Raw genomic sequence first — 13,207 nt, forward strand, 5'->3', positions numbered from 1 at the left:
TAGCCAAATTGTCATCTTGTGGCAGCCGGGTCTTACCCAGGGATTCTTAGCAGCCCCCCCCCCTACCGTTTGTTGTTTGATCGCTGCCGTGATCAAGTCTCTGGGAAGTGCTGGGCACTGGGAGCATTTTCTTTTTTGTCCTGTACATTGACTTGAAGGTTTGGACCGTTATCTCCTCACGCTGGTCCAGTGCGGGTTGAGGAGGGAAGGGAAGGATTTGGGTAGGTCTGGGTTGGTGGGTAGGATTTAGGGCTTAGGATCCGTTTCTCTCCCGGAAGAGGATTGGGAGAAAAAACCGAGCTCGCGTGGGCAGGGGCGCATCCCTGAAGCAGACCTGTCTTTACCGGGATCGTAAAGAGTGTCTACCCGCTACCACAGGTACAATATAATTTACAGGTACTTAAAAATTAAATAATTTATATTTTATACTTAAAGTATACTTACTATCTCGGAACAACAAGAGCGAAAATACTGCTACAGCTATGAAAACAATACAAATAATATCTAACCAAAGTCCAAAGCATTTACTGGAAGCCAAATATAAGAACCAGGCTGCACTGTGATTGTCCTGGTAGTTGTCGAATTCTTCAGTTAACATTTTTTCAGCGTGGAAAGCCCGGACTGTGCTCAATCCATTAACTGAGGCTGTGAGGTGAGTCAACATTGGACTTTTTGCTAAAATAAAAAAATATGTTTCAAGATCAAAAAGTTTTAATAACTTTGATAATCTCCTGGGAGATCGTTTTAGCTAAATATTATAATGCAGCATGATGTATAAGTAAGACTATTATTGCGGTAACACAAACATATTCCAGTTCCAATAGTCGCAAGAAAATAATTTTATGTTTACATTTATATTATATTTATACTTACTAATTGCTTCAACCCTTTTAACGTTTCTACTGGTTTCAGAATACACTATTTTCAGTAAATAGAAAATTATCATTAGCACCACTGCAGGTACAGTCAATAAGGGCTCTACTATTGCAGACAGTGTAATAGCTCCGAGAAGAAGTAATGCAATCTAAAAAAAGGTAAAAGATTTAGTTGTAAGTAACATACATTTACTCAAAAAGTGATTGTCAATGATGGTTTTAACAAAAATATTTAAAAACAATCTTAACTCCCAATAATTTAACCATTTCTAGTACTTTAATTTGGACCATAAGTGACATAAGTAAGATAAACTAATGTAGGTTGTAGCTTTAGTTACTGTGACTGTATGTTCTAAAACTAATAATATTTTTATTAACTTAACCAATTATTAATACACTCGCGATCATAAAATCCGGGTCACCTTAAAAATCGCCGTTATTTCATTTTTAACGAGCTTTATCGTAAATAATAATAACACAAATACAAACTAATGCATGTTTCTGACAATTGTTGTCGGTTTAGCGGTTAAAATGAACGGTACCTGAAACTGTCGCTTGTTTTAAATGTCTCATTTGTGCTTCGACTTTCTGTTCAAACGCAACAAACAAACGTTTATTATTGCCACCATTCGTGTTTATTAGTGCTATTATTAGTGTTTATTATTGTTTATTTTTTGCCAAAAATGCCTTTGACTGTTGTTGAAACGGTACGCATTGTTGCGCTTGTGGAAGACGGTCACAATCAATGGCAAGTCGCAAGAACTGTTGGCGTAAGCATTTCTACGGTTCAACGAGTGCTTCAACGCTTTCAGTAGACGGGTTTGCTAACCAGACGACCTGGCTCTGGACGAAGAATAACGACCACAGCACGAGATGGCCGTTTCCTTGTGTTTCAGGCTTTACGAAACCGGACCTCAGCTGCGGTTATGCATCGAAATCGTCTACAAGAAGTACGAAATTGCAATGTTAGCGTTCCAACAGTCAGGAGAAGACTTCGTTCTTCTGGACTATCTTCTCGGGTAATGTCTATAGGACCGCTACTTCGCCAGGCGCATCGAGTTGCACGACTAGCTTTTGCTTGACAATACGCGCATTGGGGAATTAATAATTGGAGCAAAGTGTTATTTCCAGATGAATCCCGTTTCTGCCTAACTGGATCCGATGGACGTGTGAAGAGTTTGGAGGAGAACCGGTGAACGATTTTCACAAGCTTGCATTGCTCCAAGAATGTCATTTGTTGGAGGCTCGGTCATGGCTTGTGGAGGTGTATCTTCTGACTTCCGCACAGAATTACCCTTCATCGAAAATGGGTCCTTAACTGCACGAAGGTACATTATGGAGATTCTGGAAGAACATGTTATGCCCACCATGGCAGGGCTTGGAGAAGACGCCGTTTTATGCAGGACAACGCGCGACCGCACGTTGCCAGGATCGGTATGCAATACTTGGACGAGGTTGGAATTACGAGGTTACCTTGGCCAGTTAGGTCTCCGGACCTGAATCCCATCGAACATCTCTGGGACGATTTGAAAAAACGTATTCAAACCCATGGTGAGAGCCACCATTGTGTTAAATACCAACTATGAACGACACAATATGATAAAAAAGAAGCAAATAAACATATGGACACATCCAAACAACGAACAAAATTTTGAAGATCATATCGGCAAATTCCTTCAAGAAAAATCATCAACAAATGATATTAACATCCTAAATGACATAATAGTAGAAGCAATAACAGAAGCTCAAAAGAAATGCTGCCCAAAAAGCGTGAAGGAAGAAAAAGTTAGTCTGGACACACAGAAAAAAATGGAACAAAGAAGAATACTGAGAAGCGACGAAAACTCTAGTAACGACGATATAAATAAAATAAACAAGGAAGTATCAAGAGAAATAAGAAAAGACCTAAGAAAATACAAAGATGAGAAAGTCATCAAAACTATTGAGGAAAATAAGAGTATGAAAATAATGAGACGCAAACTCACAAATGGAAATAAACAAATAGTCAAACTCAAGGATAGAAATGGCAACATCACATCAAACAGAGAACATTTGTTACAAATTGTGGAATCATTCTATGGGACATTATATAGCAACCAATCGACTCTAGATATAGTTGAATATCAGCAGAGGAAGGTTCAAAATCAGGGTTCCGAAGATATCCCAGAAATCTCCTTGGACGAAATTTACAAGGCTCTAAAAAAGATGAAGAATAACAAAGCTCCGGGGGAGGACGGTGTCGTCACGGAAGCGATAAAGATAGGAGGCTCAGTACTGATAACCAAAATTCAAAAGCTCTTTAATCTATGTCTATGGAATCAAAATATCCCAACAAAGTGGAATAATTCAATAACTGTACTCTTACACAAGAAGGGAGATATAGCAGACCTGGAAAGATACAGACCAATCAGTCTCCTTAACCATCTTTGTAAATTATACACCCGAATAATAACGAACAGATTAGAGACAAAGCTGGATTTTTACCAACCTCGGGAACAAGCCGGTTTCCGCCCTAATTACGGCACAAATGATCACCTGCAGTGCCTAAAAACCCTGATAGAAAAAACTAACGAATATAACCGTCCCTTGGCATTGATATTTGTAGACTTTAAAAAGGCGTTTGATACAGTGGAATTACCGTCCATCTTAAGAGCACTACAAGATTGCAGGGTCGACCACAGATATTGTAATATAGTTAAAAATATATATGAAAATGCCACAACAACCATAAGTCTACATTCAGCAACTAATAAGATAAAGATAAAAAGGGGAGTCAGGCAAGGTGATACCATGTCACCAAAGCTGTTCATTATCGTTCTTGAGTATGCATTTAAAAGACTAACATGGCAACAGAAAGGAATATCCATCGATGGAGAAAGATTAAACCATCTACGTTTTGCGGACGATATCGTGCTTCTGTCAGATAATCTGGGAGAGATCAAAGACATGCTCCAAGAACTGAATTACATACTACAAGAAACTGGGCTGGAGATAAATTTCGAGAAAACCAAAATGATGACCAATATGGTTCCCAGCGAAGAGATACAGATCAATAACAACAAGGTAGAATTAATCGATAAATACACATACTTGGGTCATGAAATCAGAATAACCAGAGACAACCAAACCTGCGAGCTAAATAGACGAATCACGTTGGGATGGGCGGCATATGGAAGGATGAGAGACATTTTTAAAACAAATACTCCAATTCACCTGAAAAGGAAGGCATTTAACCAACGCATCCTACCAGTCTTGACCTACGGAGCAGAGACCCTAACTTTAACGAAAGCTACTGCCGAAAAACTGAGGGTAACACAAAGGCGAATGGAGAGATCAATGCTGGGTCTGACCTTGAAAGATCGCGTGAGAAATGAGGAGATACGCCGACGAACTGGCGTTGACGATATTATACTGCGAATCAATAAACAAAAGTGGAGGTGGGCTGGACATGTTGCTAGAATGGAAAACGGAAGATGGACGAAGAGATTATTGGAGTGGAGACCAAGAGCCGACAAGCGAAGTCGAGGCAGACCACCCACCCGATGGACCGACGACCTAAGGAGAATAGAAACAAACTGGATTGCAGCAGCTAGAGATAGAGAGAACTGGAGACGTTTGGAGGAGGCCTATATCCAACAATGGATGTGAAAACGGGGCTGGATGATGATGATTCAAACCCATACACCTCATCCTAACAACGCATAAGAGCTTAAGGATCTGTTAGTGAGAGAGTGGAATAACATACCACAACATGTAATCCGGAGAAAAATTAATTGAGTGTATGCCCCGTCGTCTGCAAGAGGTTATTAGAGCAAGGGGAGGCAATACACGATATTAGTCATTGAAATTTCACTGTTTTACCACGTTCTGTATTTTACATTTTTTTTGTGTCTGTTTTATCAACAATTTGGTTTGTTTTCTGCCTTTTTAATAAAAACAATAAAAAAACCGTTTTTTTTTCTTTCAAAACAAACATTGATGACAAATAAAAAATACATTAACCTAAAAAAAAGGTTATTACTGCACCAGATGCAAAAATATTCAAGTAACTTTAAATTTTCGAGGTGACCCGGATGATCGCGAGTGTATTTACAATATGTTGTCAATACATCTTATATACAATTGAAGCGTTTATTTGAAAAACAACAAATGTCCATTTTTTGCAAATTTGACTTTATAGGTATGTTGTTCGCATAGAATAGTAGTTCCTTTATCGATCTCACACATTCAGTTGCGTAAAACTCTCAGATGTCTGGAGTAAACTACATAGAAAATTCGGATAGTTTTAGAAAAACAACAGATGTCCAAGTGGTTTGTTGTAAAAGCAACACTTCCCATCTTAGTAAACGGTCATCGCTAAGCGCGAATCATCTTTTCTATAAATTTATCAGTTGTGTGCTTTCTTTGTTAATAAAGGAAAAGGTTTGTTTCTTTTGTATTAGAAAGATAGTTCAGCATGGCGGAAACTGTTCAACACAATACCTCTAATTATTATAGATGATAGCATTTGTAAAATTCGAACTACAGATCAACCACGAAAACGTAAAAGAAAAGTTTATCGAAAGGAAACCATAAAGTAAGCTACAATACATGGAGTTGCTCACAAAACGCATAAAGGCGATAAGGATGTTTTAATCCGAACAACAGGAAATGACTGTAGGTAAGTTTTTCGATAATAACAAGTTGTTTTCTCTTGTGCTTATGACTTCAATCTTGGTTGTAGGTGTTAATGTTACCGATGTTTAATAATATAAAGACCAAAGATGAGCAGGATTCATATTTATCCAGCCTAATTAGCGTTATTCCTATCTAGAGACGACGCAGTAGTATTCTACAAGCTGCTTTACCTAACCACAGTACTACTAGTGACAGTGCAAATAAAGATACAAACAAAGCCCGACATCAACAAGGTCCACCACATGTAGCTTCTTTTATGTATAAAATGGACTACCGGGAAAAGACTTAAGTATTTGTGCCAAAGCTCTTCGTAGTATTTTCGGTGTTACTGAAATGCAGATCCGTCGAATTAGAAATAGCTTAGCAAGGACTGGATATTCTCCAGAAGATGCCCGGGGTAAGCATACAAATGGGCCTAAGAAGTCACACCCTGCTGATATAGAAAACATAACAGCTCACTTTGCTTCATTTAAAACCCACCAAAGTCATTATACATGCAGACTGGACAAAACGAAAATTTATCTACCATCAGAGTTAAATATAAAAATATGCACAGAGCCCCAAGAACTTCACTCACAGTCCAAGGTTTCTTACTTTGTTTATTATAACATATTTCAAACTCGATTTAACATATCATTTCCTTACCGCAGATGTGACACTTGTACATAATGTGATGAAACTGAAACCCAACTCAAACTACCGAATATCGGTGAATCAACAAAAAAGGAACTGCTTCAAGTGGGAAACATTCATCACGCTAAATCAAAGGCATTTTATGATATAAAACGAAAAATTAAACATAAATGTCAGCATAGTAATAATGTATCTGCAATAGCCTTTGACTTTATACAAAATCTTCCTCTACCCAATTTGACTACAAATAAAGTTTTCTACAGCAGACAACTTTGGTACTATGTATTTGGGATACACGACATCGGAGGCAACGATGTCCATATGTATAATTATCACGAAGGAATGGCTAATCGTGGTCAAAATGAAGTAACTTCCATGATAATTCATTATCTAAAAGATCATATACATACCTAATCAAAATTTTGTCTATAAAAATTGTTGTCTGATTGAATTTTACTGTTGTCAGTGCATAATGTTAATAGCTCTATTGACCGACTACTGATTGTACTGATTGACACTACAGTGTCATCTACATACCTGACATTATTAATCAGTATTCTTTGTATATTTTTGTGCTGCATGTTTGTTCTTCTAAAGCTTAAAGATCTTGACAAAGTATCAATTAAACAGTAATAGTGGCAGAATATAACCATTGACTATGTCCAGAATAAAAATCTTACGAAAATCCTATATACTGTCACTGCAATGTGTTTATCAAAAAATCAAGTCAGATTTGCACAATCTGTGTCTAGCCCTTAACTGGAGAGACCCTATTTTAATACACACAGAGAGACATGCCGTCTGACAGACTACAATGTAGGAGAGGGGATAAGAACTAAACTTACAAACTTTTTTAATATATTTAATAGTACTCTAAAAGCTGTTTGTATTTGCAATTGAACACAGTAAAGAAACTCAAAATATTGTCAGAGTATAAAAAAATAACTACGACTTTCTAACAGCTAATCATTTACAGTTCGTGACAGTCACATTTTTTACTTTTCATTACAGTGAAAAAATAAATATACATCGAGTAACTGTAAAACTGCAACTGTAAAAGTTACATACAATCGGTACAAATTGGTTTCGTACACTGAAGACACACAGGTTTTCTACATCGGCCACAAAGGTATTTTGTCATACGGTTCTTCTTGCGAGGGCACAAATAACATATTTTTCGCTTCTCTAGTACTAATGGCTCGTTATCATCTGCTTGGTTATTCTCAGGAATTCCAAGAATACTCGCTATACTAGCACGAATTAGCCGCGGTACGTGAAAATTACCCATTCTTCGCTTCATATGATCTTGTATTAATTGTTTTGCTAATATTTTAGCAAAAGCAGATTTTTCTTGTATTTTAGAATTGTTTTTGTAACTTTGGTGCAGTATGTATGCATTTACGCTATCAGGTGCTATTTATATGCTATCAGATTCCAAATAAACATCATCTTGTACTTGATCAACATCACTAGCGTCACTATCTAATTCGTCAGACCACTTCAAAGCTGTATCTTCAAAATCAGTATCGGTAAAACGGATTTTTTTGATGGACCGGCCATGATTGTAACAAATACGCGACGTTTTCAATGAAACAAAATGTAACCTGAACCGAGACGTGCCGTCTAACAGACTAAGTAAATCTGATTTTCGGTTATAACTTTTCCAAATATGCGTATTTCTTTACCTAAGTCGGGTCACTAATAGTCAACGAATAATATAAAGAATATATGAAGTGATGTGCCGATGGGCGGAGTTATTTGTACAGGGTGTTAAAAATTCTTTATGCTGTAGTCTGTCAGACGGCACGTCTCCAGTTAAGGGCTAGTCTCGAGAGAAGATTACACCAGAAAGCACTGGCGTTTCCCAGTTCGGAGAGAAAAAAGGGACTGTAATATCCCTGTATTATTTAGCGGTGCGCCCATACAATGTAAATGTGTATCAAAACGTCAATTTCAATAAAAAGTAGTTAGAAGAGTATAGAATAAAAATTTATTTGTTATTTTAATCCACATTAGTCAATTATAATAGGAATTACAGATTACAAGGACAAAAATAAATTATATATGAAGTAAAGAAGTAATAGAATAGAAGACCAAAATGTTATTGATATCTCTTGTCCTTAATATAAGACGAGAGCCAAGTTTCTAAAGAGGTTAATTATGAAAGACTCCGATTAATGAATCTGGGCCGAAGCAAGAAATATAAAGATATGGAGATAACTTACCTCAATCACATCAATGATAACAGAAGGCAAATATTCATCCACAGTTCCTAGATCCTTCGAAAATCTGTTTAGAATCCTTCCAGACGGGTTTGTGTTGTAAAACCGCATCGTCGCTTTGATTAGTTTATCAAATATATATTTATGTAGATTCTTAGAAGCTATTACGAAGAAAACCATAAAGTACAACGCCTTGACTATCGATATGATTATGTTACCAACGATAAGGGCAGTATAAGACCACATGATCAGATCCCTGTTTATGGTTTCGTTGGGGTAGGTTAAATTCATGCTTTGTTTCTCGCTAAAATCTTGTTCTAAGTTCACCCTGAAAATAGAAACAAATATAATACAATACTCAATAAATATTAACTATCATGATATTAACTATCATCAATACACTAAACTGCAGATTACGGTGGGCAGGGCACGTGGTCCGCATGCATGAAAATACAATCCCCAGAAAATTAAAGTGAAACTGGAACAAACCATGAAGTGGAAATATCCAGGAGTGGCTAGTATACCTGTTGAATACAAAGCACGTGGTGTTCGTGTGTATTAAGGTATAAAAAATGCTTATTAAAAGCTTAAAATTTTTATTGTAAAGATCTTTTCGGAATTAAATCATTCCATCATCAGTTTAATAAAAAGTTGTTAAAAACATTGTATGGCCACATAAAAACATTGGAAGGAAATCCGTATTAAAAAATCCTCATGGTATTTATCAAGGTAAATGCAATAGACTGTTAACTTAATTATTAAAAACTGAAAATGGGGGCATCTTACATGACCCCCTTTAGTTGGTGAGGTTTTATAGACTTACATTACCTCTGATCTGTTCTGGAGTCTTGTTGAGTTCTCCCAGAAAATTACTAAATGCAAGAATGCAGTGAAAAAGACCTGTTGGAAGACCTAAAAAAAGATGGAAGACGAAGTCGATGAGGATGCCAGGAACTGCCTGAGAACGCGTTCATGGAAAGGAACAGCGGTAAATCGAGATGATTGGAGAAGCCAAGCCTGTTGAAGGATGCCAAGGCCCGATTTGGGCTGTAGTGCCATTGGATGGATGGATGGATGATATTAACATTAAAATAAAAAAAGTTTGGGAATATACTTGTAGAAGTTAGAATGTTCTCCGTCTACCTAATACTTAAAAAAGTAAAGTTTCTTTAAAAAATGTGCATTCCTTAAACATTGTTTGTTTGTAAAACATTGTTTCTAAAATGCATTGTGTGGGTGGGTTCATCGTATATACCACAGTATCACAATTGTAGCAAGTTACTCATATTTTCAATGTTGATCTTTGCGGATTTGAAGGAAAAGGAAATCGAAGATCCATAGGCGTGCGTATAGATGCCTTTTTTTTATTGCCGTATTGCCAGATTCCAGTAAGACCTAAGAAGTTATCCATTAAATTCCGAGGGCCAACGGTGGGGGAAATCTTTTTTGGATATCTACATCACGGAACAAGACACCCTGGTATCTTTCAGCCGAGTAGGATACTAGGCCAGAAGACCCCAGGGTAGTGCCGGATTAACCGTGTTCTGGCTAAAACCTTAACCACCGTTCCAGAGAAGTGGTCTTGCCACTGAATAAACAACTAAAATAAAAAAACTAAAAATTTATAAATAACCATACCTATTACCGTAAATCAGAAAATGTTTAGACGTTAGGGCATAAACTAATAAATAATATTAACTATAAATTGCAGATCCCTGGCTCAATTTCCTCCTCTGTCCTCCTGCTCCCTTTTCTTCATCGCCCCAGAAATCAGACAGTGTACTTCTCTCCATTCTTTCTCTCCTCTCAACATTAGGTTTACAATGTTTCTTTCATCCAGCCCGAAACTCATTCGCCTCTCGAAATCTCCCATCTCATTTGCCCATCTCCGGCAGTTAAAAATGTGGGCGGGAGCGTCCGGTACCTCACAGTCACAGTCTTCCGAGGCAGATTTGCCTATTCTATTTGTGAAGGTGCCAAAACCGGTCAGGTCCGGTCAGAAACTGCGTCAGGAAGTAGTCTAGTTTCCTGAACTTACATTCCCACCACGGTCTCAGATCGGGAATAAGCTCCTTCGTCCACCTTGCTTTTCTACTATCATTCGCCCATTCTCTCTGCCACTCTACTATCGTTCTTTCTCTCTCATTCCCATATATATTTACAGTCATCCTCCTCGCACACATCGTTTACTCGTCGTCTAGTAACTTTTAGCACAAGTAAAACTGAATTACTTAATTGGTATGTACCAGTACTAGTAATATATGGTTCATCTTAACTAAATATTAATTTTCAGAAAATATAAAAAATATGTTCATATATAAAAATTAACATTATATATAACCTAATTTGAGTCATCTATGTCATCTTCAGATTCATCAGTAGTATCGTTGCCTAGATCCACAACTATCATTTCCATGGTAAATATTTCAATGAAGTTATCAAGGTTCCACATAGTCTGCACTTCTTTTACTATATTCTCGATACATTTTATCCACGATTGTGAGGTTATCCATCACTAAATTTAAAAGTAACATTTTTCCTTGCTACTTCATTATTATTTGAGCCCACATAAGTTCTATCGGGTTTAACTCACAATGGTAGGGCGGCAATCGAACTAAAATTACGCTCCGTTTACGCGCCATTTCAGCTTCTTCTTCTGCTAATGCCTATCCTCTATGGATGTTGGCTACCACAATGGCCCATCGTATTTTCTTAGCAGCTGTTCGAAATAGGTCTGTGGTGGTCATACCTGTCCACTGTCTCAAATTCTTAAGCCAGGATATTCGGCGGCGTCCTGGTCCTCTATTTCCTTCTATTTTCCCTTCTAATATCAATAGTAGGATTCTGTATTTATTTTCATTTCTCACTATATGTCCGAAGTATGCTAACTTTCTTTCTTTAATGGATTTCAAGACTTCAGGTTCTTTTTGTAAACGTTGCATTACTGCGTTGTTAGTGCATCACCATTTCATCTACTACATATTTAATGTATTTATCTGTATTACACTGTGCTAAGTTTATTAACTCGATTTTCCAAATTGGTTGATTGAATTAAATATTTTTTTTTATCAAGCGAATCCCCAATCTCGACTTTTCTTCATTTAGTGGTTGGTAACTGTTCTACATGCAGGCAGTGATATGGAGCGTTATCCATAACAATAACAGATCCATTTGTAACAGAATATCTGAAAACCATTTTTCATAATGATCTGCATCCATTTAGTCGTGATAATTTTCAGTCTTTTTATAAACAAATGCATTTAAAACTTCAATAAATCTCGAGTCGCTACCAATATGGCTAATAACATGCCCTTTCCAGATGGGCCCTTTCCAGGGCTTTTAAACCTGTCGACAAACCATCTAGGAAACCATCGTTTGTTTTTCACATTTAAATTCTACCAAATTTTTGTCACAGTATATCTTTCATTTAACCATGTTTCATCTGTATAATATGTTTTTTTTTTAATTTCTTCGAAATTCTGCTATTTGTTGCAGATACTTTCTGCGCCCTAAAACGATTTTTGACGTTATACTTCTATACGCGCGCTCCACGTTGGAAATTTGTATGGGAGTGAATCTGTGAAATCATTACATATGTAAGATAATGAGTAAGAGAGAGACAGAAGATATATTTTCTCTCTCTTCCTCTCTCGAATATAAAAATGTTCCTTTTGTATATATAATTTAATATTATATATATTATATAAAGATATATATACATATAATATTATACATATAATAAAATATTTATTAATATTATTATTTATGTGATATGTTTTGTATTATTTATTAAATGTTCATAATTATACTATTCTTTTGTATTTCAAAATAATAATCTCAATAAATCACTGTATGATCCAGAACTGTCAATTTTGAAATACATTTGTGTTATGTCCTCGGTAGTGTAGTGGTCAGTATCCCCGCCTGTCACGCGGGAGACCGGGGTTCGATTCCCAGTCGGGGAGGACTTTTTTGTTAATATTATTACATTATTGTCATTTTTAAATACTTATGGATATTGCATTTTAATTTGTATTGTATTATTATACGGAATTATGTTGCACTGTATTGTAGTGTAGTTTTTTTATGTATATTATTGTCATTTTTAAATACTTATTAATATGGCAGTTTAATTTATATTGTATTATTTTAGGTCTAAATTTTGATATTTTAAATATAATTTTACCGTTTTCTAAAATAAAATTAGAAGACTTTTCTAACAACGAAAAAAAAACTTGTACTAAATATAAGCAAAAGCCTAGCTCGTATATGGAACTTGCTTTGCTAAAAGACAGTTCAAATCGAGAAAGGCATATCTACATTAATACTCATAACATTTTATGCCCAAACACAAATGCTGAACAAGATGAAAACACAATTGTATTATTATATTAATAACAAAATAAACAATGAATTTTACTGCAGAGTATGTGTAAAAAAAATTGCATTCAACTCCTTTCATACATATATGAAAATAAAAATATACATTTTCATCAAAATATTTATTCAATCCTTCATTGTTAGTAAGTTGTTATTAATTCTGTTTCTCTTTCTGATATATCTTACCTATGGAATTACATATGTAATGATTGTGCAGATTGGCTCCCAAATAAATTTGTAACGGCGAATGCGTGTATAGAAGTGTAACTTCCACCGGCAGTCTCACTGGACTGCCACACCCGTTTTTTTTTTTCAATAACGGTACTATTCATCTTTCTCTTTACATACCTAAAGTCCATTTAACGTAAAGTACGTCACAAAACACGTATTGATATTTTTGAAATATTTTTATTAGACTGA

The 13,207-nt window shown here is 36.0% G+C and overlaps 1 protein-coding gene across 1 annotated transcript in view; it reads right to left on the bottom strand.

Annotated features, from left to right (window-relative positions):
* The window catches only part of LOC140449850 (probable multidrug resistance-associated protein lethal(2)03659), a 162,645-nt gene that overhangs the window by 14,319 nt on the left and 135,119 nt on the right, over positions 1-13,207 (bottom strand). Inside the window, exons 7-9 of the mRNA XM_072543219.1 lie at positions 8,411-8,735; positions 874-1,024; positions 445-675 (exon numbers count right to left, since the gene is read on the bottom strand). Of these exons, the coding sequence (XP_072399320.1) occupies positions 445-675; positions 874-1,024; positions 8,411-8,735 (707 nt within the window). The remainder of the gene's footprint in view (positions 1-444; positions 676-873; positions 1,025-8,410; positions 8,736-13,207) is intronic.

Source organism: Diabrotica undecimpunctata, chromosome 9 (genome assembly GCF_040954645.1).
Source record: "Diabrotica undecimpunctata isolate CICGRU chromosome 9, icDiaUnde3, whole genome shotgun sequence".
NCBI classification, from domain to species: Eukaryota; Metazoa; Arthropoda; class Insecta; order Coleoptera; family Chrysomelidae; genus Diabrotica; species Diabrotica undecimpunctata.